The 26,079-nt window shown below is 34.2% G+C and overlaps 1 protein-coding gene across 1 annotated transcript in view; it reads right to left on the minus strand.

Annotated features, from left to right (window-relative positions):
- The window catches only part of ENPEP (glutamyl aminopeptidase), a 104,253-nt gene that overhangs the window by 64,653 nt on the left and 13,521 nt on the right, over nt 1-26,079 (minus strand). Inside the window, exons 2-4 of the mRNA XM_031941818.1 lie at nt 17,106-17,247; nt 9,742-9,873; nt 809-929 (exon numbers count right to left, since the gene is read on the minus strand). Of these exons, the coding sequence (XP_031797678.1) occupies nt 809-929; nt 9,742-9,873; nt 17,106-17,247 (395 nt within the window). The remainder of the gene's footprint in view (nt 1-808; nt 930-9,741; nt 9,874-17,105; nt 17,248-26,079) is intronic.

Here is a 26,079-nt window from a genome sequence, read left to right on the forward strand (position 1 = left end):
TGAATAGTAAAGCAAAACAAATCCCAAAATTGGTTGCATTAGGATTATATATTGTTATTTTAAAATGTTATGAAATATATGTGTGTATATATACATTGTTGTTGTTGTTGTTATGTTATTTTTCAGTTGTGTTCGACTCTCTGTGAATTTAGGGGTTTCTTGGCAGAGATACAGGAGCAGTTTGCCATTTCCTTCTCTAGTTCAATTTCAGGTGAGGAATGGAGACAAACAGGGTTAAGTGACTTGCCCAGGATCACAGTTAGTAAGTGTCTGATGTCAGCTTTGAACTCACAAAAATGAATCATCCTACTCAACACTCAGCATTTTATCCCCTCCACCACCTAGCTGCCCCATGTACATAGATACATATATATAAATACTATAGCTATAGATATACACACACACACACACACACACACACACACACACACACACATTACTGATCCTTGAGTCAATCTCCTCTTTGTAAGAGGTAGGAACATACTTCACCATCAGTCCTCTAGAACTGCAAATTGTGGTTCTTTTGCATTGATATGATCTACCAACCAAGATCCTAGAATTTAGCCATTTAATCTTCCAGAAGTTATTTAATTTTTATTTGAAAATCAGAGTAATGGAAGATTTATGTAGAGACATATATATCCTGGGAAAAACCTATTATTCATTAAAACAGAACCTAGAACAATATTATGCCCTGAACAAATACTTGCTAGTTATTTCATTGATAAATGATGATGTTAACTAAAGAAAGTTAATTTCAGATGACAGCAAATTATTTTGAAACAAGGAAATATGAAACTGAACTCACCTAATTTTGGAAGGGAATAATTCATTGCAAAATACTCTTCAAAATAGTCAAATACATGTTTGGTGATGTTTGCAGCATATTCAGCTGTTTCTCTTTGAAGTGGCTGGACATAGATTCTGAGCTAATTAAAAAAGAAATAACAGTAAGGTTATTGTTACTTTGAAAAAATAAAACACACAAAAAATCCTACATTTGAAGTTTCCTCATCTGTAAAATGAAGGACCTGGACAAGACAATCTTTAAGGGGCCTTTCAGATTCAACATGATTTGTTAAATCCTATGTGCAATTACATATCATTACATGGTTTGTTTTGAATTTGTGAGAATAGCTTCCTTTTTTCCTTGTCTAAAAGACACATCATACACATAACTGTGTATTGACAACATGGAAGTAATGATATTAGTGATGATGATGGGGATTACAAAAAACAAGAGAGAGTTGCACAGGCTCATAACCACTCTGCTTCAGTTCCCATAGGTATTCCTGTGATTTGCAGCATTCATTATATTCATTATTTTTTACAGCATAGTAATATCATAATAATTTGTATACCATCAATTTCTTAGTCATTCGTCAAACAATAGTCATAAACTTTGTAGCCAGGCCATTGACACTACACTTATTAAAATCTGTAATTTTCTCTTTTTTGCTCCCAAATGTGCATTGTTAATTTTAGCTTTCATGCTAGCTATGCATCCTAAGCTGCTTTCCCTCGATGTCGCCCTTTTGGAAATAAATGAAGTATCATGGGATGCTCCATTAACTTTGTAATGCTGCTAAAAATAGTTTCCCCTAAATTATCTTCGTTCGTTTTCCATTTCCAATCTGCCAGGAAACTGAATATTTTTCTCTATTCTTTGCATATGAAAACTCGCTGTTCTTCATATTCAAAGAGAACAATACTGAGATCATCAGAGCATCATTCTGTTAACTTTTTCCAAAGTAGTGATACAGCTTTGTTCTGAGCCCTATATACTCTCTCACTCAGTCGTCCTTGTGAATGAGGGCATATGATTTCCCAATGACTCGACAAAATCAGATCAGCCCTTTGTGTTTTGCAAACAAGGCAAAGATTATATATTATATATTATATATTATATTATATTATATTATAAGGACTTAATGCCATGACTGGCCTCATATGCTAACAGGTATATTAATTTTTCCATCAATAGGCCACTTGAACCCTAATCCATTTTCTTTATAATACATTCCTACCAACAGTTCTTTTTAGATTGAATTCTAAAAAGAATTTAACCATTTCATCTTTTAGGATGCTAAGTGATAATACAGTAGATAGGGCCTGGAATCAGGAAGACTTCAACTTCTGCCTCAAATGTTTATTGGTTGTGTAACTTCTGCATGCATTAGTTTCCTCACTTGTAAAATGGGAATACTATCTCACTTTCTAGAGTTGTTATGAAGATCAAATTAAATATTATTTGGAAGACACTCTGCAAACCTTAAAAATGCTTTATTAATGTTAGCTATGATTATTATTATGCAGCTGTAAGCCCTGTACTACTAGAAATGATGGTTGATGACTTTCTATCAGCAGATCTGCTCAAAGTAAAATTGCCTTCCATCCCATTTTTCACCCTCTGTTGCCTTGGAGTTTTCTCCAGACACTAGTCCATTCTTCCCCTGCATTTCAGATAAACTTCAAATTAATTTTAACGACCAGTACAGTAATTATCTGAACCAGCCTGGCTCCTCCCAAGACTGTGTGATTATAGACTATTAAATATATAGCCACACTTTTGTATATCATTTGAATCTGCTTCTTTTTAGAATGTACTTTTTCCCCTATTACCATCACAATTCCTGTCATATGGAAATCCAAATTCGGCCTATATTCATTTAGCAGCAGAACATTCCAGGCTGTGGACACCAAAACATTCTACAGAGAGTGAATGTATTCATTTAAACACTGTTCAACTTAAATTACAATATCTTTTATTGAGACAAACCTACTAGACAAGATATTCTGAGCTTCTGGATTGACTGTTTTATTCAACTCTTTCTTTATGATCTTCTAAGTCTCTGCTGAGATTTCTATTTTCCGTCTTTTAAGATCCAACTCATTTCCCTTCACAACCTTCAGTGATTCACTTCTGTCTACCTAATATTATTTAAACAGATTGACATTTAAAGTCGTCTATTACCTGGCACTGCCTCAGATGTCAAATATTATCCCATAGTGACACTACATGTCCCATCTTCATCTCCAAATGCCTTCTGGATACTTCTATTTGTACTTCCTCAGGAACTCAAATTCAAAATGCATAAAATGGAATTTGTAATCATTTTTCATAAATCCACTTTCTTCTAATACTCACATTTCTAATGAGAGACATTATCATTCTTCCAATTACTCAGATAAATAGACAACATGTAACACAGTGGATAGAGTATTAGACATGGAATCAGGAAGACATGAATTCAAATCTTAAGGGTCTGCTTTGATCAAATCAGCAAAAAGTTCTGCCTCAATTTCCTCTGATATAAATTTATATAATAATTGCTCACCTCACATGGTTATTTATGAGAATCAGATGAGATAATATTTGTAAACCACTTGGACATAACAAACATTATATAAATGTTAACTATTATTCTTTACTATCTGAAGAGGTGTCCTCAAGTTCACACTCTCATTCATTTCCTTGTCCCCACTATCCAATCAGATGCTAAGAATTGTTAATCAATAACCATTTATTTAAGTGCCTATTATGTGCCAGGCACTGTGCTAAGCACTAGAAACACAAAAAGAGCCAAAAGATAACCCCCACCAATTCTATATCCACAATATCTTTCACATGCACCCACTAATCTCTGCTCACACTGCCTGTCCTAGTTCAAATCCTGATAATACCTCACCTCAACTATTGCAGTGACATCTAAATGATCTCTTTAATCACAGGCTCTTGCCACTACAAGCCATATTTTACACAGCTGTCAAAGTAATATTCTTAAATTAGCTGTCTTATTTTATCACTGCACTCACAAAACCTCAAAAATATTTCTTTTAGGAGGAAATGTAAACTCTTACATTTCAAGATTTAAATTCCCATCTCCTTCAAGAGCTGTCTTCTAATTTCCCCAAATTGTTAGATTCCCATGCCCCATTCTTCTGATATGAAAGACTTTTAAAACAATATATTTAAGATGGAGCCAAGATGGCAAGATGAGCTTTCCTCCAAATCCTTCCAAATACCTTTAAATAATAAATCTAAATAAATAAATCTTAACAAATTTGTGGCAGGACCCACAAAAAGATAAAGTAAAACAATTTTCTAACCCAAGACAATTTGGAAAGTTGGCAAAAGAATTCTGTTGCAACAGACTAAGAGGATTATGGACTGTGCACCAGGCCTGAATAAACCAGAATCAGGCCTCAGAATGACTGTATGAGGGGCATCGTGGCTGTTTCCAGATCTCACAGCACATAAGTGTAAGGGGGTTGGACAATAATTTAGAAGATTTATAGTGGTCCTTTTGTTGGCACTAGGAGCAGGACTCTATTGCATTGTCTATATATACATGGATCAGGATCACAATCTAGGTCTTAGTTCCACTACAAAGGGGAGCACTAGCACAGCAGAACTTATAGCCACAAGGGAGTAGCAACCCTCATCACAGTTCCAGGGTTGAAAAGAGTTCTTGTGATTACTCATAAACTCCAAAATGTACAAAGAGCAGTAAACATAACTCTCCTAAGATCATGCCACCTTGAAACAACCAAAAAATTACAGGTCCCCAAAATTATTTCTAGAAACAGCTGTACAAAATCTTTGAGTGTTGGAACAGTGCCCCTTCTACTTGGGAAGCAGAGTCCCACTTTAGCATAGAATTAAAAGTCAAGAAATAGGCTGGAAAAATGAACAAAGTATAAAAAATTACCTAGGCATGGGTTCTGTCAATAAAAAGTTATAATTATGAAAAAAAAAAGAAAAAAGAAATTAAAAAAAAGAAAAATGAACAAAAAACAGAAAAAGCCATAGGATGTTACTATAATGACAAGAAATAAATATGTAATTGATAATCATTACTGGAGGGAATTTTTTTTTTTAACAGTGAGAATCCCTGATAAAGACTTCATTTCTCAGACAAATAGAAAACTGAATTAAATTTATAGAGATAAGAGCCATTCCATAATTGATGTGGTCAAATACTTATCAAGTTTTCAAATAAACTAATCAAAGCTATCTATAGTCATATAAAAAATGCTCTAAATCATTGTAAATGAACGAAATCAAATTAAAGCAACTCTGAGCTATATCTACTACTATTATGTGGGAAAATTAAACACTCATGTACTATTGGTAAAGTTATAGACTGATTCAACTATTCTGGAGAATAAGTTGGAACTATGCCCAAAGGGAGATAAAATCTTGCATACCCTTTTGACCAAGCAACACCATTACTAGGTCTATATTATTAAAAAGACAAGACAAAAAAGAAAAATGACTTATGGTATGAAAATATTTATAGCAGTTCTTTTAGTAGTAGCAAAGAATTAAAAATTGAGGGAGAATTGGAAAATGGTTGAATAAGTTATGGTATTTGATTAAGAGATGATAAGCAACGTGCTCTCAGAAAAACCTGAAAAGACTTACATGAAGTGAAACAAAATAAAATGAGTGGAACCAAGAGAACATTGCACACAGTAACAGCAATACTATCTATCATCTATCTGTGAATATGAATAACCTAGCTATTCTCAGGAATACAATGATTCAAGACAATTCTGTAGGATTTATGATGAGAAGTGCTATCCACTTACAGAAAAAGAACTGATCAATCTCAAACGCAAATAAAAGATACTTTTTCTTTACTTTCTTTATTTTTCTCCTTAATGACTTCATAGAAATATGTTCTGAATGATTACGTATGTATAACCTATGTCAAATTGCCTTCTTACAAGGTAAGGGGAGGAGGGACAAGAATTTGGAATTTACAGTTTGAAAAAAATGTTAACTTTGTTTTTACAGGTATTTGGAAAAAAATATTAAATAAAAATTTAAAAAACAGTATACCTACACTTTAAATTTATCTATGAATAAGTTGTGTTTCAAAATAGAATATGCGTTACTTGAGGGCAGAGACTGCCTCATTTTTGTTATTTTTATCATCTGAGCCTAACAGTGTCTACCACATAATAAATTCTTCCTTCACAGTGAGTCTTAAATCCAATTCACTTGCATGTCATGGCAGCAGCTCCCTGAGATCAACTCCCTGAGATCATCATCATTTTCAAAAACAAAGGACAAACAACAACAGTATACAATCCCTTCTTTCCATTTTTGCTGTCACTACCCTAGTCTAAGTTTTCTTCACATTTATTAAGTTAATGAAGATCTTTTTTTTAATGTTTACTTTTTGATTTATTCCCTTTCCTTACCTTTCTTCCAAAAATTGGAAAAGAAGAAAAACAAAACTCTTGCAACAAATAAAATGTCATCATAAAAAAAAAATACATTTCATTCTGCATCTTTCCCTATCTGGAAGCATACTTTAATGAGTTTTCTGGAATTATGGTTACTTATTGATGGATTAGACTTCTTAAGTCTTTCAAAGGTGTTTATATTAATAATGTATAGCTATTATGTTATTTTTCTGATTCTGTTTATTTCCCTCTACATTATTTCATACAAGTTTTTCCATATAATTTTCTCTCTGAAATTATACATAACACTTTAACATATTTAACATGTATCAGTCAACCTGCCATTGGGGGGAGGGGGTGGGGGGAAGGAGGGGAAAAATTGGAACAAAAGGTTTGGCAATTATCAATGCTATAAAGTTACCCATGCATATAACTTGTAAATAAAAAGCTATAAAAAAAAAAAAAAGAAATTATACATAACATCCTTTCTTTTGGTACACATTCACAAATGTGATATGTATGTGTATATGTGTATATATATATATATATATATATATATAGTAGCATCATAAAAAAAAACCTCAAAGTTGAAAGGGGTCTTTTAATCCATATCTACATTGTAATGTTCTCTGTAAGATCTTTAAAAAGTGACCATTCTGCCTCTACTTGAATATGTTCAATGAAAAGGAACATTGCTACTAAGGTAGCCTAGTCCACTATGAAATTAGCATTTATAATAGATTATATAACCATATTTATAAAATATGTGTGACCTTGGAAATGACATTTAAAATGGGCAAATTTGTAAGGAAATTATAACTTCATTCATTTGGCTTTACTTTGGTGGGAAAAAAGATCCAGGGATTTCAATGGACACTAGGGATAATATATATCAAGAATGTGATATAGGAAAAAAGATAACATAATTTTAGGTGGTATTAAGAAAGATACAGTATCCAAAACAAAGAAGATAATAATCCTGCCATAGTCAAACCATACATTGTGTTTAGTTCTGCGCACTAGGTTTTATTTTATTTATTTTTAGTTTGGGTTTTATTATCGTGCCTAATGTGGAAATTCAGCAATCCTCAACTGATTGACATTGACATATTAACTGACTCCCTTTTTTCCATTGTGGACCATTTCTCCCTGTTTTAGTCATAAGCTCCTGAGGCACTAGATTTTAGGAAAAACATTGACAAATTGGAATAGTTTCAAAAGGGTAATCAAGATGGCGAAGGAAAAGGAAACTGTCGAACAAGATCAATGGAAGGAACTAGAGCTATTAAATCTGAAGGTAGGCCTTAAGGGAAATTAATAATTGTGTCTGAAAGGTTGTCATTGGGAAAATAAACTTTACCCCAAATGACAGAATTAGGAGCAATCAGTGAAAATTTGAGACAAATTTAAGTTTTAGGTAAAAAAAATAGATTCCCAAAATAAATTAAGAGACCATGCCATCATAAATCAATAGGTAATGTATGCAGATGCAATGGAATTAGAGAAAAAAAGAGCTAGCTGGAAAAGATTACATTGTTTTTAAACTGAAAGCCAAAAACAATCTTAAAGTTCTCTTTGCTATAAAAAGAAAAGAAAAAGCTCCTTGACAATCATCTGCATGACCAACATAAAGTAGAAAAGGTCTTGTTTTTCCCTGTGGTGTTTCAGTTTCACACCCCACACTGATAATTATTAGGAGGGTCCTTTACTGCGATTGGAAGTCATCTCAAAGTAGCCCTTTCTACCAGTATAAATATTGTAACTTGAGCAGAGACACTTGCTCATGGGAAAGTCAACTCTGAAAAAAGCAGCTATGGAAGTACTGGGCCTGGAATCAGGAAGATCTGAGTTTAAATCCAGTCTCAGACACTTATTAACATTTAGATGGAGAAAGTGCTGGGCCTGGAGTCAAGAAGACTCATCTTCCCGAGTCCAAATCTGCTCTTGACCCGACTGACTGTTTGCCTCGGTTTCCTCATATATATAAAATGAGCTTGAGAATGACATGCAGAACCAATATCTTTTATAAGAAACCCAAATGAGGTCACACAGAGTCAAAAATGACTGACAACAATAATATTGTGGAAATCGCTAGGCAAATCATTTATTTCTGCCTCAATCCATTGGTTTTCTTAGCCAAAAAAGCCTCCATAGACAGTATAGTCCACAGAGTTACAGAGTTAAGATTTGACTGAATACCAACCTGAGTGGTGACATTTGCTCATGGCTAATATCCACATTGGAGTACTCTTAGGGCATCCTACAGAACCATTAGACTCTTTTACTATGACTTTCAAGTATCAGAAGTAAGGAGCAGATGGCAAGAATTAGGGAAATGTGTATGACTATAACATGACTATGTGTCTTATCTATGTTAATTATGAGTTAGATTCACAAAGAGTTGGGAAATACCTTTTCTTTCCCCTCACTAATGGCTTAGATAAGATACTCTTATCCTATCTCCAAATTTCAGAATGCTCAGTTCTAAGAGGACTCACTTCCTTATTCAACAAACATTTATTAAGCATTTCTTGTATTTAATGTTCTGGGAGAATTCTTCCTTTGAGAAACTCTGAATCTAATCAAGAGAGTCGAGTGAACAAGTAATTGTGGTACAGTAACTTGAATATGTTAAGTGTCTGGCTTTTCATTCATTCAAAGCAGAACCTAATAATTTCAAAAGAGATATATAAACATGCTATAAAAGTTTAGAGGAATAATGAAAAGGATTATAATGATTAATATGAAGGCATTTTATTTGAACTCTGTGGTATTTTGAAGCTAATATCGGATTATCAATGAATTTTTAACATTATTTACTAAGTACATGTTTATTTGTCTGTTGTGTCACATAGCTACAAATTGCTAAAAGGAGATTTTTTTTCTTTTTTGTCTTTTCATCACTGTTTACTAGGACAATGGCTGGCATGTGTAGGCCTTAAGAAATGTTTGCTAATTGGTTGATTATTTGTTGCTATATGGTCATCCTACTCCTGGACTTCTTCAATACACTTAGAAGTGTATTCTGCCTCCAGGTACCTTCCTGTTAATAGCCGTTTTTTCCAGATGTTCTCTATTTTAGCAAAAGTACCCAGGTCAACCATATCTTTATTCCTCTTTCAGTTCCACTCTTGATTCTTGACTTTCTCTACTGTGTCCTTCTCTTCCCCTCCCCTCTCAAACAATTCTACTTTTCAGTATTCTTTTAAATGTTTTCTTCCACTGTTACAATAAAACCTCTTTTTAGGACAGAGATTGTCTTCCTCTCTATTTGTCACTTATCACAGTGCCTGGTACATGGTAAACATTTAAATTATTGTTGACTTGATTTAATGATACTTAAGAGTCATGGACTGTGACTTAAACTTTGAAGTGTGTGTGTCATAGCACCAAACTTATAGATACTATTGAGTAGCTAGATTTCTTGACTGTGCAAAGCTAACTTTCAAGGAAAGAAAGGAATCAAAAAGAGGTAAAAGTTAAGAAATTCTGTTCTCCAAAGCATATGTGATAAATTATTGAAAGCTTAAAAATATAACTTACAGGAATTCCACTAGCTGAAGTTCTATTCACACTCGTAAATTGATGTACAGCAAAGCACACCAGATATGTGCTCATTGGAACAGACTTCCTGAAAATGGTTTTTTTCCATTTGTCATCCACATCTTCTTCTCTCTTTGGAAAATGAAAAAATCATATTTTATTTGTTAGTGTCATTATCATTTATATTTAGAGCAGACCAATATTTGCCCATTTACTATGTCTCTAATAAGAAATTCCTTACCCAAGTTTAAGGAACAACATATATAACAAGGTTGGTCTATACCTAGTTTCTACCATAGAATTTTCCACTTTTCCCAACAATTTTGTCAAATGCTGAGTTCTTATCTGAGAAGTTTTTAAAAATTATACTAGCTCTGATTACCCATGAGCAATTGATATTTTTCTAATTATTTAGATCCAATTTTATTTGTATGGAAATTGTTGTGTAACTGTGTTCATATAATACCTGTGTTTGTTGAATAGTTAATTATTTCAAGTAGTTTTTTAGTTGATTCTCTAGGATTCTCCAAGTGTATGTCATATCATCTGCAGAGGGATAATTTTGTTTCCTCATTGTCCATTCTAATTCCTTCAATTTCTTTTTCTTCCCTTATTGCTAATGCTAACATTTCTAGTACTGTATTGAATAGTAGTGATAATGCTTGATGATGGTTTTACTTATTGTTCATTATTTTAAGGACCATTCCCTTTATTCCTATGCTCTTTAGTGTTCTTAATAGAAATGCGTACTGTATTTTATCAAAAACTTTTTCTGGGAGACGATGTAATAGAGGAAAAAGAACAAAGTAAAAAAAGTGCACAGCAGAGAACAAAAGAACAACCTACAATAAAGTAAATATGGACATTCATGAATATAACTTCTTTTACTATTATATATTCTTTCTTGAACTGGAAATTCATTGTTATATTTAGAATTTCCTTAATATTCTGCCAGGTACATAACAATATTTTGTTTTATTTTTCTTTTTTTTTCTATTAGAAAATAATTTTAAAAAGCTTTTCTTTGCCTATTTTTTCCAATGGTTTATATAATATTGCAATTAATTGTTCTTTAAATATTTAGTAGGATTCATTTGTAAATCCATCTAGTCCTGGAGAGTTTTTCTTTTTCATGGTTTTTCTCTTTTGTTCTGATTCTTCTTTGATAACATGAGTAATATGGAAATGTGTTTAATGTGACTGTACATATATACTCTATATCAGATTTCCTGCTGCCTTGAGTGGAGGAGGGAATGGAAGGAGAAAGAAAAATTTGAAACTCAAAATTTTATGAAAATTAATATTAAAAATGATCTTTAGAAGCAATGGGGGGAGGGAGATGTTAGTAAATAGGAGAAAAAGGGAGTGAACACTACTTGATGCCAAAGGATTGAACTATTCCAAGACAATGGGTTCTTGAGGAAAAGTGAAATTTTGATAGCTATGCAAGTGTGTCAAATGTTTTATTTTCTTTCTAAAGGCAGACAGCATGGCACAATATATGGAGTTAGGAAGATCTGGGTTCAGGTCCTGTCTCTGGACATATTTGTTCTGACACTATATCTATTCTCTATTATTCAATGCACTATGCACTCTATGAGAAAGTGCCTACTTGCACTGGTAAATAAAATGTCCTTATTTGAGAGCTTCCCAAAAATCAATGAAATTACAAATTACTCCTGGTCCGGCATAGGTGTGCGAGCACACACACACACACACACACACACACGACTATAATACAATGTAGCTCATACAAAATAGATTTTCAATACATATTTGTAAATTCAGTTGTATTTTAGTAGAAGGGTAATCAATAATCATTTTCCTGAATATGAAGTTCATCTTGCCTCTTTCATTCTTTAGAGCCAGAAAGGAAACATCATTACCTAACATGTAATTAGATATTCTATACTAGGGGCAAGTGCTACAAACTGCAAATGGCATGAGAAAGCACTGAGAGAGAGACTTCAGATTGTGGAAGGAGCTAGAGATCTCATAAGGCTAATGGTAGGAGAGGGGAGATATCTACCTCTAAGAATTGGGTAACTTCTTAATTAAATTAATTATTCTTTCTTTTAAAGTTAATAATATGTTGGAATCTTTACAAAGTGTTAAGCCATTAGAGTTGATAGAGACAATAATTATCTAATTTAGCATGGTTCAATATGATTGATTTGATCTTAGAAGGAGATATTTTGGGCCAGAACTTGAAACAAGGTATTAAGTACAACTGATAGAAACGATGCTTGTGTTCACACCTTTAGAGAGCTCATAAGTATCTAAATACTCAATGGAGTTCACACGTTTGGGAGAGTTCAGGGCTTAGTATGGCTTAGTAGGAGATATCCGAATTCACACCTCCCAGAATCCCTCTCATATTATATATATAGGAAGCTCTTAGAGCTGGAGAGTTTTCTTGGGAACATTGACTGGGGTCGGAGAGGAGCACTCTGGGAGGAAGCTCACAAGCCCTATCTTCGAGGCAAGAGATTCATTGCATCTTCTACCTTGGTGCTGGCTGGAGGCTGAAGAAAATAGAGGCAGAAGCCAAGGACAAAGCTGCAAGAGCTCTTGGAACAGGCAGAGAGATAGGCCTGAGCTAACCGGGATATATTGAAGGACACAATAAAAGATCTGAACTCTTTTATCACCTGGTTGTGTTTTGGAAAAAGAACACCAACAATGATATATTTTGTTTTTAAATTATCTTCACTTTCCGATATATTTCCCCCCCCCCTTCCACCTCTCAGAGAGTCATCCATTAAAACAAAATACTTTTTTAGTGGGAAAAAATAAATTCAATAAAACAAACCAACATATCAGTCTAATCTGAAAGTATATTCAGAGTTCCATACCTGCTCACAGGACCAACTTTGGCTATTATAATTTTATAATATTTACTTGATTAAAAAAAAAAAAAACTTGATTTCCACTAGTTTGCTTTGATAAATTAGGTACTAGGCCAGTTGTTTCTTCAACATGTGATTCTCAGAGCCTCATTCTAGAAAGGTAAGATCACCCCTATTACTAACAGATATTTTGGGGAGAAAGGACTGAAAAAAGGGTGTGTGATAGGATCAAGGTTGCCTATTTTCCTCAAAAGGGATTAATCTTAGAAAGACATAAAAAGTTCCTATCCACATGGAACCAATGCTGTCTTTGACTCAGTGGATATGTGAAAACTATACTAGCACAATACTCTGCACTGCAGACCATACTCATTTCCATATGGAAAAGAGGGGAGAGGGACAAATCTATAGAAACTATATATCACTATATCCTTGTAGCATATCCTTTCTGAATTTGGTAGGGCAAATTAAGCCTTTAAAAAAAAAAAAAAAAACTTTTCAATCACTCATAAGAGCCCGATTTCATTCCAACATAGAACCTGAACTAACAGGTGCTGGCATTAGACTTGTCTTGAATAGAAGGACTGAAGTCAAGCCCTTAATTTCAATCCCTGAAAATATGTTAGTCCTATATCCTTGTTATAGTCCTTAAAGATCATGTAGTCCAACTTCTTTTTTCAATTTCAACAGAGACCACAAGGGAAAAAAAAAATGACTTGCTCAAGATCACCGAGAAAGGCTCATTCATTCATTGACCCTGAATAGTCAAATAGAATCCAGATCTCATATATTCACAGCTCTCTACTGCTAGAATGAACTTTAGAGACAACCTTGTCTATTATTTAGATTTTCTTGGCAGAGATACTGAAGTGGTTTGCCATTTATTTCTCCAGTTCATTTTATAGATGAAGACCTAGGGCCAATAGTTAAGTGATTTGTGCAGGGTTAAATAGCTAGGAAGTATCTAAAGCCAGATTTGAAGACAGCTTTTTCTAACTCTCTTCATTTTTACTATAAGAGCAAAGGATCATAGTTCTCAATGGTATGTTTTCCTTATTCCTAGTTCAAGCTTTTCTCAGCTATGTTGTTGAAATCTGGGTTCCCCTGAAATTGAAGGGGTCTTTCCAGGATCTTATTAATGTGAATCCTGAAATCAACTTATTCTCTCCCTTTTACAGGAAATGCTAAAATTTTCATTTTGGGAACTTTTCCTAGATAGTTTTACATAGTGATTCATGATGTGCCCCAATTGCCTGAATTAGCATCTTTAATATACCTATGATGAGAACCCAGACTTTCCCAAACTGCTTCTGTTAATATCTTCAAGACATTCTTAATATTTCAATTTACATCCTTGTTTCTGCCTTCATTTCCCCTCTTCCTCTGAGAAACTTCCAAGTTTATATTTCTCTTATAAAAATAGTTTTAATAATAAATACCTTTGCCAAGTCCCTTCTAGGACTAAGATACTCTCAACTCTACATAGTATCTTCCCTTTAATGACATCTTTCTCCTTATTATAGCTAACTCTGGTTAGTCTGCTACATTCCTCTATGGTGTACTCACACTTCCTAGCATATTCCTTTTTTCCTGGTCATTTTTGAGTTCCAACGGAGAACTCTTTTCCATTGTTAAAACACCTTTCCTTATTAATTATATGTGCTCCCAAATCTATTTCACATTTACCCCTCCTGATGCTTATTTTACCTCTTCATTTTGTCTATAACCTCTTCTCCTAAATGTATCTTTTGACTAAGGAGAAACCCCTTATGAGTTCTTCATATTTCTACAGAACCCTATCATTTGGTGCCTATATTCAATTCAGCATCATGACTGCAGAGATATTAAGTAAGAGTAAGAGTTTACTTAATCCTTGCAGGTGCACCTTTGCCCCAGGTTCACCCTACCTTCTTCACCTCAGGAAAATTTTAAGCAGTTTTGAAGAACAAGTTTTCCCTGGGAAGAAAATGGGGGAAGGCAGAAACATTTCTAAGAAAACATAGCTCTCAAACTGTGGTTTAGGGCCTATCTCTTTCCTTAATTTTGCTCCTTTTGAAGTGTCCCCATCCTTCAAGCTTTGTTCTCAGGGTAAAAAATGCTGAGATGATGGAATTCCTAGGTCTAAATGATTATTTTACCATTTTCCACGGTCTACAACCCAGATGCTATTAATTGTCTTCCCCCAAAATTACTATAGTAGGTCCCCTTAGATGGTGTCATTGGAGAGTAAAACCTTCTTCTCATTGTCACACACCTTTTTTTGGTGGTATCAGACAGTGAATAACACAGAAGAATGTGGGTATAATTTATAAATAAACATTGGCTCTTTCAGAGGTGAACACTTAAAACTTTTTCTGATTAAAAATGTTTAGAGACCATTGTCTTAGGAATAAAATCCCCTATCAATACAATAATATTATCAATACAATACAACAAATAATAATATTATCAATACAATAATAAAGCAATAGTGCTTTATATCTCCCAACCTTAGGCTAATTTTCCAGTCTTTGAGGCAATTAATTGCCAGCTAGGTATAAAACCCAGCATCACTGCCTGTATAAAATGCAAAGGATATTAGATATACTACGATACACTAAATGTAATAGATATTGGAATGGAAGCTCCTCAATGACAGAGACTTTTTCTACTTGTTTTGTATTTCAAGCTCAGTGCTTGCCTCATAATAATTTTTAATAAATGCTAGAAGAAAATTTTAAGGTTCCTTTCAGTACTAAATCCTATGTATTTATGCATTTAGATGAAGAATTAATTCACTCTATGTGTGTTTAATCTGTGATTTTTTTTAAAGGTCCATCAACAATCATTTGCTTTTGGTGTGGCTGATGTAGCAAATGATATGGCACCAACTGATGTGCTGTGGAAGCACCAAATGCTGGGGTTGGTCATGTGAAGAATTCACAATGGCCATTCTCTTTGGCAAAAGGTAGATTTATTTAGGAGAAAAGATCATCGACAAAATGAAGAGGTGCAGTAGATATCGGGAATGGTAAATCCTGAAATGGAGCTGGGAGAACATATAAAGGGGTTTTAATAATTAATAATGGAAAAAGAATGTTCCTTAGTGGAACTCTCCATTACTCAGTAGAAAGGAAACTAAACATCCCATGAGATTGGGGCATGCCTTTAGCTGGCAGGTTAAATCCTAAAAGGGATTTAGCACCCTAAAAGGGTTAGTTAGCTATAAGAAGGAGAAGTGGAGTTTGAGAAGAGAATCACCATATGGTTTATATTGGGGTTAGGAGAAACACAATGTCATGGGGGAGGGGCAAGATACCATGAGGCAGTGTTATGGAGAATAGACCCAAAGGAGAAATTTAATCTCAAGGACATTACTGGAATTCCTGATAGGACATAGCTGGACTGCCCACAAGCTCTATAGAGGATGGGGCTCAGGTGTTTGACAGAACTTGAATTTCTGACTGAATGACTTCCAAATAGGATGGAAGTTAAAGTGAGCTAAATTGATCTCTATCAGAGCCTTTTGCCAGCATGCCTCAGGGAATAATTTCATCAATGCTCCAGTTTCTCTCCTTCAACTACACTCACTATTCAGGACCTTTTAGAACACAAATATTGATAAGTAATCTTATTTTTTTCTAGAAATTCCATAATTAATTGCCAACTAACTTTCTGATAAGTCAATGCAAAGGATCTTTTTAAATCAGAAAAAAAAAAAAAAAGCAAAAAACACCACTGATTTAGTAGATTCTATTCCAAAGAATATCCCCCACATAGGGGAGGAACAAAAAATTTGTGGCTTGAGATAAGCTAAACCCTAGTAAGAATAAGTTGAAATTGTACTATCCAATTAAGAATCCCTCTAATGTTTTGTCTTTCTTGTAAAATATTAATATTTTAATTAATTTAATATTAATGCTTTGTATTTGTATCTCCAGAGTATTCATTTAATCCATTCAAGTTCTAAAACAATGGAGGAAATACTCATGACTATGGATACACTGAAATGTTAAAGAATTTTAAAGCCCCTATGTGTTCTCTCTGGGAAATGAGTGTGAACCACTGTATAGCATTTCCAATTCCTCTGTTTTTGTCCGCTTGCATTTTTTATTTCCTTCTCAGGTTAATTTTACATTATTTCAAAATTCAATTCTTCTTGTGCAGCAAAATAACTGTATGGATATGTATACATATATTGCATTTAACATATACTTTAACATATTTAATATGTATTGGTCTACCTGCCATCTGGGGAAGAGGGAGGGGGAAGGAAGGGAAAAGTTGGAACAGAAGGTTTTGCAAGGGTCAGTGCTGAAAAATTACCAATGTATATATCTTGTAAATAAAAAGCTATTAAAAAATAATAATAAAGATTTTAAAAATAAATTAGTAGAGTCGAGTAAAACAAATGCATACAAGGAAAAAAAAAAGCCCTATGTGTTCTCTTCTTTAGTAGGCAAGGTTAAAGAATCCTCTTGGTTTATACACAGATTGTTCTTTGAGTAGTTTTTATTTTGTTTTTTGCATACTTACCTCCACTGGCATATTTGAAAGTGCATTGTATTCTTTTGGATGGATGATAGATATGTTATAAGTTGCTTTTTTGTTGGGCTCATCAAAACAAGGAAATGATTTCCGTGCATCCGTTGGCTCATGATCTGTAGCTGCTATGCTCCTAAGAAACAAATAAACAACAAACAAAATATATGTTGATTCATCTCAAGACCCATGGTTCCTGTTTCTGTTGAAGACAAATTTATTCTTAGGTGACTTGGTGTACTGGACAGAGGACAAATCTGAAAAGCAGGAAAATCTGGATTCAAATTGTAATAGCCTTTACATAATAAATGTGTGACCATGGACAGGAAGTTCCCCCCCCGCCCCCAGAGATTTTCCCACAATAATGAAACCAAAGATTTCATTGCCCCCCTAATACTGCCCAAATACCTATGAGATAAAAGAAAGTTAAGGACTGGTTGTTTGACAATTAAGTTTTAGCCCCATATTCCCATTAGCCTACTATACATTTCAACTCAAATGTTTTATTGAAACCTCAAACTCAACATGGCCAAAAATGAATTTATTATCTCCATTCCTATTTCCCCAAAATATATTCTCCTCTTGACTTTCTTGTTTCAATTAATGGCAGCTACTCTCCTCATTCAGACTCAAACCCCTCATTTTTGACTGTATAGTCTCACAGTTGCCAAATCCTATATATTTTACTTTGAAAATACTCCACTCTGCATCTACAACCCAAACTAATTTTGTTACCTCCACAAAAGCTGATTCTTCCTAATTAAACTCTAATCTCATCTCTAGTCTCATCACCATTCCAACTGACATCACATCATCACATCTCTCAGCCTCTCCTCAGAGCAGGGAGCACTCTGGTTGTGTTATATACCTGTTACCTGAATTGTTCTGCCTCAGTTTCCTTGGTGACAATTTCCTCTTTAGGACTGAGATAATTAGGACAGCAGAGCTCTATCCACTATAGCATTCCAAAGTCATAAAACTCCAGATGGCTTATCTCAAATGTTTGGGCATCTTTCTGGCTCCAACATCCTGTCTCCTAGCTTCCTCACTACCAGCTTATCAGAATTTATGATCCTTCCTTCCTACCCTGAAACTTTCACAACTGAAGTCCTTCCTGGGCTCTGCCTTGTCCTGTCCCCCCCATCCCCAACCCCCAACCCCACCTTTGTTTTCCTGATCTCTGAAGCCCTATAAAACTCTCTGGAATCCCTTGCTTGTGGTTGGATGCTTTGAAATAAGAGTCCCATCCAGCAGGCTGGATAAGGCTATGTATGTCCACCAGTCCAAACTCTCCACTATTAAAATATTTCTGTCTAGCCTCAGTTTCTCCAGCATTACATTTCGAGAGCTGAAGGATGCAGCATCAAACTCCTCCTTCCTTCATAGAGAGCAGAAATTGGCTTTTGGACATTCCACTTAGCATCTACAATCCAGCCTATTTTTAATTTCAACTTTGCTACAACATATCCCCATACTGAGTAACCTTTACTCTCTCTTCCACATTCCTGCCTTCCTTTGTATGTAGTCTCCTCTCCTAAATCTTAAACTCCTTGAGGGAAAGGACTATCTTTTTATTATATTCCCTGAGGCTTAACATGATGCCTATAGGGTACATGACAGACAATAAATGTTTATTGGATGAGATTGAATTTCCATCCCCACTGGTATCACCCTTCAAGACACCCTCTGTTCAAAAATCTTTAATGGTTTCCCATTTCCTACAAAATAAATTATAAGCACCTTCATTTCCTAATAGGGCTCTCCACAAAATTGTCTCAACCCATCTTTTATGCTCTTATCTTAACCTCTTTGGTAAACTCTATATCACACCCAGTTTGGACTTGCTTATTGCTCTATGAATGTCCCCCTCACTTTCTCATTTCTTTCCATTTCCCTATTAGATCTGTCAAAATCTACCAAAATGGGTAGGTGGAACCTTCCCTAATGCCAAACTCTTGTAGCATTCTAGTATCTAATAGCACAGCTTGGACTCAAGCCATTTGTGATTTTTATTTATATCTCCTAGTAGATGGTAAATTTACTGAGTAATATCTTTGCCATATTTATCAAAATAAGTATTTTTATATCACATATGCCTTACACATGTCACTGAGTCATTTTTCAGTCTTATCTGACTGAGGTTTTCTTGGGAAAGATACTGAAGTAGTTTGCCATTTCCTTCTCCAATTCATTTTACAGTTGAAGAAATTGATAAGGAATAAGTGACTTGCCCAGGGTCACACAGCTAATAAATGTTTAGGATCACATTTGAACTCAAAAGCAGGCTTTCTGATTCCAGGCCCAATGTTTTACCTACTATGCTACCTAGTGGTCCCAATTTATACATAGTGGGTATTCAATATGTATGAGTTGGATTAAATTGAAATTTTCTCAAAAGGACAAAAACTTTGAAAAAAAAATCTGATGCAAGATTCATATTGTGGAGAGAGCACTAGACTTATAATCATACAATCTGGCTTTAAAAATTTCAACTTTATTTCTGTAACATTGGGAAAATGAAATAATTTCTGTAGGCCTCAGTTTTCTTGTTGTTAAAATCCAGATATTCTTTTAGATGGCATTTATGATCCCTTTCACTTCCTAAATCCTAAGACATGGGAGAAGAGTAAGGATAGAATTATGATTCTGTTTAGTGGAAAGAACATTAATTTGGAATTAACAGACTTGAGAGTGAATTCCACCTTGGATATTTATTGAATCTCTGATTTTGGACAAACCACTTATTCTCTAGACCAGGGTTTCTTAAACTTTTTCCACTGTCAACTCCTTTTCGATGGAGAAATTTTTATATGACCAAGGTAATAAATATCAATATATAATATAACAAATGCATATACAAACTAAACATTTGATAACAAATCATAAAGAAATTTATTTTAAAACAATTCTTTGATATACAATTTTTTTTTACTATTTAGTAAAAACAAAAGAAAATTTGCATACTAATGAGATGGGTGTGTTTATTTGTTTTTACAAAGAATCAAGTCTTGGAAGAATATTTGATACCTTTTATTGTTGCCAACTTTTTGCTACCCATAGTTTAAGAAGCTTTGTTTTAGATTAGAATAGGAAGTTTGGTGAAACCAGTGGATCCCTCTTCAAAATATTTTTTAAATGCATAAAAAAAATTCAATAGGAACAAAAATATATAAGGTATATTGAAATACAATGATCATTTTTTAAAGTTCATGAACTGAAATTAAATGAAAAACGTTCTAGAAGCTTGTTATCTTACTTTTCAATGAGAGGATTAAACTGGCTGATTCAGGAAACTTTCTAGTTTTTAAATCTATGAGAAAATGAATAAGCAATTGATGTCACCTGGTTGAAAAACAACTAAAGAATACCAAAGGAAATGAAGTGGGAGATGCTATCGCTAACATTCCTTAGGAAGACTGGACAGTTGTGTGTTGTCATATGGGAGTGCATTCCATTATTTCAGCCCTTCTCCAAAATGCCATATTCCATTTTACATAGTGCACAGGACAAAAATCAGAGTCCATTCAATGCAGAAGGCAGAGTTTGGAGCAGTCCTGCTTCTATCTCAGTCATTTGCTTGTTTTGGTTTTTTTTGTTTTGTTTTTGTTTTTTTGTTTTTTTAAACCAAAATAATGAAGAGAAGTTCATCAGCCAGATTTTTCGGCCTCCTTTGGCATATATATTAAAAATGTAATATTTAACATTTCAATCTGTATGACCCTAGGCAAATCATTTAATCTCTGGTCCCAGATGAATCTTTATAAATTACAGAGTATATACTGCTTACATTGGTAGAGAGATTTTCCTGATCAGGTTCTCCCTACACTTATGAAACCCCAGTTTCAGTCCTACACACATATATACACACACACCTTAAACATAAACACACACACATGCACAAACCACATTATACACAAAATAGAATGGAAACAAAATAATCTTTCCCCTGAATATTCAAAATTGTATTCTATGAAAGGGAAACAAAATAGAACATTAAAAAAAAGCAAAAGAGACAAAGAAAAGAAGACTTGTTTTTCTTTACACTGATAATTTTTTTCTTATAGAACACTTTGTCCCTTCTTAAGGAATGAGAAACAGAACAAGAACAAGAATTTAAGAGCAAGAAAATGTTCTCTTCCCAACTTTATAATCAATTCTTAAAGCAAAGGTTATGCCATACTCTACAGAATATTGGATCCCCAGTAGAAACACAGTAAAATCATGTTAAATTTAATTGCAAATATTTACACTGAAAAAAAATATTATTCAATTTTGATGCAAAGCACCACATGTATGCTATGTGCCTTTCTCCTACTATTGGTTTCCCTAGCTTTCTTTAACTCCACCTAAATTCTAGCCCCTCTTAAATTTAGTGTCTTCTCTCAAAAAATTATTTTTAATTTATCCTGTATACAGCTTGTTTTTAAATATTTGTTTGCTTATTATTCCCACAATTGATTTTGAGCTGTATGAGAGTAGGGACTTTCTTTTACCTCTTGCTTTATCACCAGTCCTTAGCACAGTGCTTAGAGTATAATAGTTGTTTAATAAATGTTTTGACTGATTGATATAGTTAAAGATATTATCCCACCTCAGAGTCAGAAGATATACAAACATATACATATATCTGCATATGTATGTTTATATATGTACATGTATGTGATATACATATGTAATTTGTCTATACATAGATATATCACCATTATTATTTAATATTTTATAAAAATTCTGGTCATAGCAATAAGACAAGAAATTGAAGGAATAAATATAGCCAATGAGAAAATAAACTACAACTTTTTGTACATGATATGATGTATACTTATATAGTATATATGCTGCTATGTATATGTATGCATGTGTATACATAAAGACACATATATAACTTGTAACCTTGTTCTTTAAGACTTTTTTTTTCCAGTTATTTCTGACTCTTCATGACCCCATTTGGGGTTTCTTGGCAGAGACACTGAAGTAGTTTGCCATTTCCTTCTCCAGCAAGCAAACAGAGTTAAGAGACTTGCTCAGGATCACACAAATAACAAGTATGTGAAACCAGATTTGAACTCAGGAAGATGTGTCTTAAGACTATAAATTGCCCATCAAATATTGTTCTACATTAGTTGTAAGATTTTCATCACTGAGACCACACCAAATCTGATTTAAAAAAAAAAGTTTTAGAATCTTTTCTCATCTATGATCCAGAAATAATAAACATTCATAAAATGGGAACTGTCTGTCTCTTTTCAAACCTTCCTTCAGACACAGGATCTGCTGATTTTATTTGTGACTTCTAACAGTTCTGCTAGTGGGCTGAAAATAGTTCCTGCCTGAATGGAGGTGATTGTCTCTGCAGAGTGTTGCCAAAGGTAAGCAGCCTCAGAGATGTAAAAGGCCCAAAGGCAGGGTTATAAACAATGAAGGAATTCATTTTTTTGACTATGTATCTGATATAAAGATATTGTTTGTTGTTGAGTTTTTTCCTGGCAGTGAGAGGAGAGTGAGTAGAAAAATAAATAAAATTTTCTCATTAAAAAAAAAAAAGTTTGCCAATAAAAAGGAAGAAAAAAAAAGTTATCAATGTTGTTAAAAAGATCTCAGCTCTATTTTGAAAAAGAAGTAGGCATCAAACTATATATAAGTGAATCTGATAGTCTAAATGAAATGGATAAATATTTACAAAAATATAGATTGCACAGATTAACAGAAGAGGAAATAAAATACTTAAATAGTCTCATTTTAGAAAAAGAAATTGAACAAGCTATTAATCAACTCCTTAAGAAAAAATCTCCAAGGCCAGATGGATTTACATGTGAATTCTACCAAACATTTAAAGTATAGCAATTCCAGCACTAAGCAAACTATTTGGAAAAATAGGGAGAGAAACCATTAGCAAGCATCATATGAAATGGGGATAAACTAGAACCATTCCCAGTAAGATCAGGGAGTGACATAAGGTTGCCATTACTATTCAATATTGTATTACAAATGTTAGCTTTGGCAGTATTCAATATTACCATTACCAATATTCAATATTACCATTACCAGTATTCACTATTACCATTACTATTCAATATTGTATTAGAAGTGTTAGCTTTGGCAATAAGAAGAAAAAGAAATTAAAGGAATTAGAATAGGTAATAAGGAAACCAAATTATCACTCTTTGCAGAATATGATATGATGGTATATTTAAGGAATTCTACAGAATCAACTAAAAAACTACTAGAAACAATCAACAACATTAGCAAAGTTGCAGTATAGAAAATAAACTCACATAAATCACCAGCATTTTTATATATTACCAACAAAGTCTAGGAGCAAGAGATACAAAGAGAACTTCCATTTAAAATAACTGTAGATAATATATTTGGGAGTCTACTCTCATCTTAACCAATCTGACAGGTATGTAGTAGTATCTCAGAGTTGTCTTAATTTGCATTTCTCTGATCAATAGTGATTTGCAACACTTTCATATGAGTGGAAATAGTTTCAATTTTGTCATCTGAAAATTGTCTGTTCTTCTCCTTTGACCATTTATCAATTGGAGAATGGCTTGATTTCTTATAAATTAGAGTCAATTCTCTATATATTTTGGAAATGAGACCTTTATCTGAACCTTTAACTGTAAAAATGTTTTCCCACTTTGTTGCTTTCCTTCTAATTTTGTTTGCATTAGTTTTGTTTTGTACAAAGGCTTTTTGATTTGATGTAATCAAAATTTTCTATTTTGTGATCAATAATGATCTCCAGTTCTTTGGTCACAAATTCCTTCCTCCTCCACAAGTCTGAGAGGTAAACTACCTTATGTTCCTTCAATTTATTTATGATCTCATTCTTTACGCCTAAGTCATGGACCCAAAAGTCAAGAATTTCAAGGAAATTAATTTTTAAAATTGCAAATGAAGGTGGCATAGATCTAAATGCAGATCTAAAACTGAGATAAAGTCACCACCTTGAAATACAATCCTTTGACATTGGTTAAGACCCTGAACATTTCAGTGGCCCAGGTAACCCTTTCAAGAGAACAAATTGTAGAGCAGCTATCAATATATATTTGTAGAGGGAGTTTCCTCCCCAGAATACTAATGACACAGTTCCAAATCAAAATGATCATCTCCAATGATTGTGGGAAATGAGGGTGGATCATAGTTTTTTCACTCTTTTTTGTTTTGGTTTGCGTGAATTTTGTTTTCTCTCTCATTTGTTTCCTTTTTGATCTGATTCTTCTTGTGCAGCAAGACAATTACATAAATACATATGCCTATGTTGGATTTACATGTATTTTTACCATGTTGAACATATATTGGGTTACATGCCATCTAGGGGAGAGAGTAGGAGAAAGAGGGGGAAATCAGAATACAAGATTTTTCAAGGGTCAATGTTGAAAAATTATCCTTGCATATGTTTTGAAAATAAAAAGCTTCAATTAAAAAAAAAAAAGATCAAACACTGCTGGATCAAAGGGTGTGCACAGGTTAATAGTCCTTTGGGCATGGTTCTAAATTGCTCTCCAGAGTGGTTGGATCAGTTCACAATTCCACCAACAATGTATTAGCATCCCAGTTTTCCCATATCCCCTCTGGAAGAATATGGGATTCTGCTGAGAGGGAGTACCGAGGCCACCTCGACCCTTGATGCACAATGAGTTTTCTGCCACATTGCAGAAATGCCCTTATTAAGCAAGGAGCATTGATTTATCATCATGGGAATGAGTATGAGCTGGAGGGTCACAGCCAGTGGTTCTGTGAACAGGGATGCCTGAACAGGGCATCTCGCCTGTGAGTGAGCTAGATTGGCTCTCCTCCCATTGGTAGATACCATGCATATGCAATGCTCATGAGCTGCTTCCCTAAATGGTGATTGGAGATTGCCTACTGTTCATGTGCTGGTCTCCTGCCTCATTCATCTTGCCTCTGAGATCAAAGAGCTCATATAGCATGAGCTCTTAAAACCCGGCAACAACTAGCTCCCGTGAACAGGGATGGACAGGAACCTGGATGGTTACCATAGCAACCACTTCTAGGTCAAGCACTGCTACATGGTCAAGACAGCCTCTATGGTGACTCCAGAGGGACAGTCTGCCTAGCTGCACTGTTTCCGGACCAGGCAGAGTGCTACAGATGGTGGTTAAGTAACCTAATGAGGCTGAAAATAGGTACCCTACTCCCTTCAGACAGGGAAGCATATGTCAGGACTATATATAAATGTTTAAAAGATCAGCAATGCACAATTCAATTAGGAGACATTAGGAAATTCCTGGATATTGCTCACAAAGTTTCTCCATGTTTACCTGAGGGGGGCGTGGCTGTTATAATTATGATAGATGGATTATTTTTGGTGAACAACTCATCGTTTATGATAAGCAATGTCCAGGAGAAATACAAAAAAGTCATTTTACTATATATATAATCTCATTAAACAGAGTCTAAAATCAGAACCAGAAAAGGAGGTCAGGAAATTTACAGTCAGAGCACAGACAGGTCCATCTTTTAGCAATAGATGTCCCTCTCCTGAGCCTGAGCAAGATGATTTTGAATGGCCTCCTCCCCTCCACCACCTTTGGCCCCACATTATTTTCATGTCTATCCAGACCTACAGCCTTTCAAAGGCTCTTCTAATGTAAAAAATGAAATAAAAACTGAGGAAAAGCAAGATCAGAAATGTAAAATAAAGACTGTAGCAACACTTAGCAAACAAAAAGCAAAAGTTAATCAGTTATATTCTTTACTTTCACTTCAAAAAGTTTTGCAGCTAGTTAGAGATGAAGGAAAAGACACAGAGGGGTGGGAAGAATAATATCCTGTTATAGAGGAGGAAGACCTTTTTAACACAGGACAGAAGAGAAGATGCAGACATGAACCACTTCCCTTTCAAGTTCTAACTCAGCTTAAGGACTCAGTTCATATGTTACAAATTTTGTACCCCAATGATTGGACAGCATTCCCACGGGTAGTGTTGACTCCAGGCCAG

The sequence above is a fragment of the Sarcophilus harrisii genome, chromosome 6, assembly GCF_902635505.1.
Source record: "Sarcophilus harrisii chromosome 6, mSarHar1.11, whole genome shotgun sequence".
NCBI classification, from domain to species: domain Eukaryota; kingdom Metazoa; phylum Chordata; class Mammalia; order Dasyuromorphia; family Dasyuridae; genus Sarcophilus; species Sarcophilus harrisii.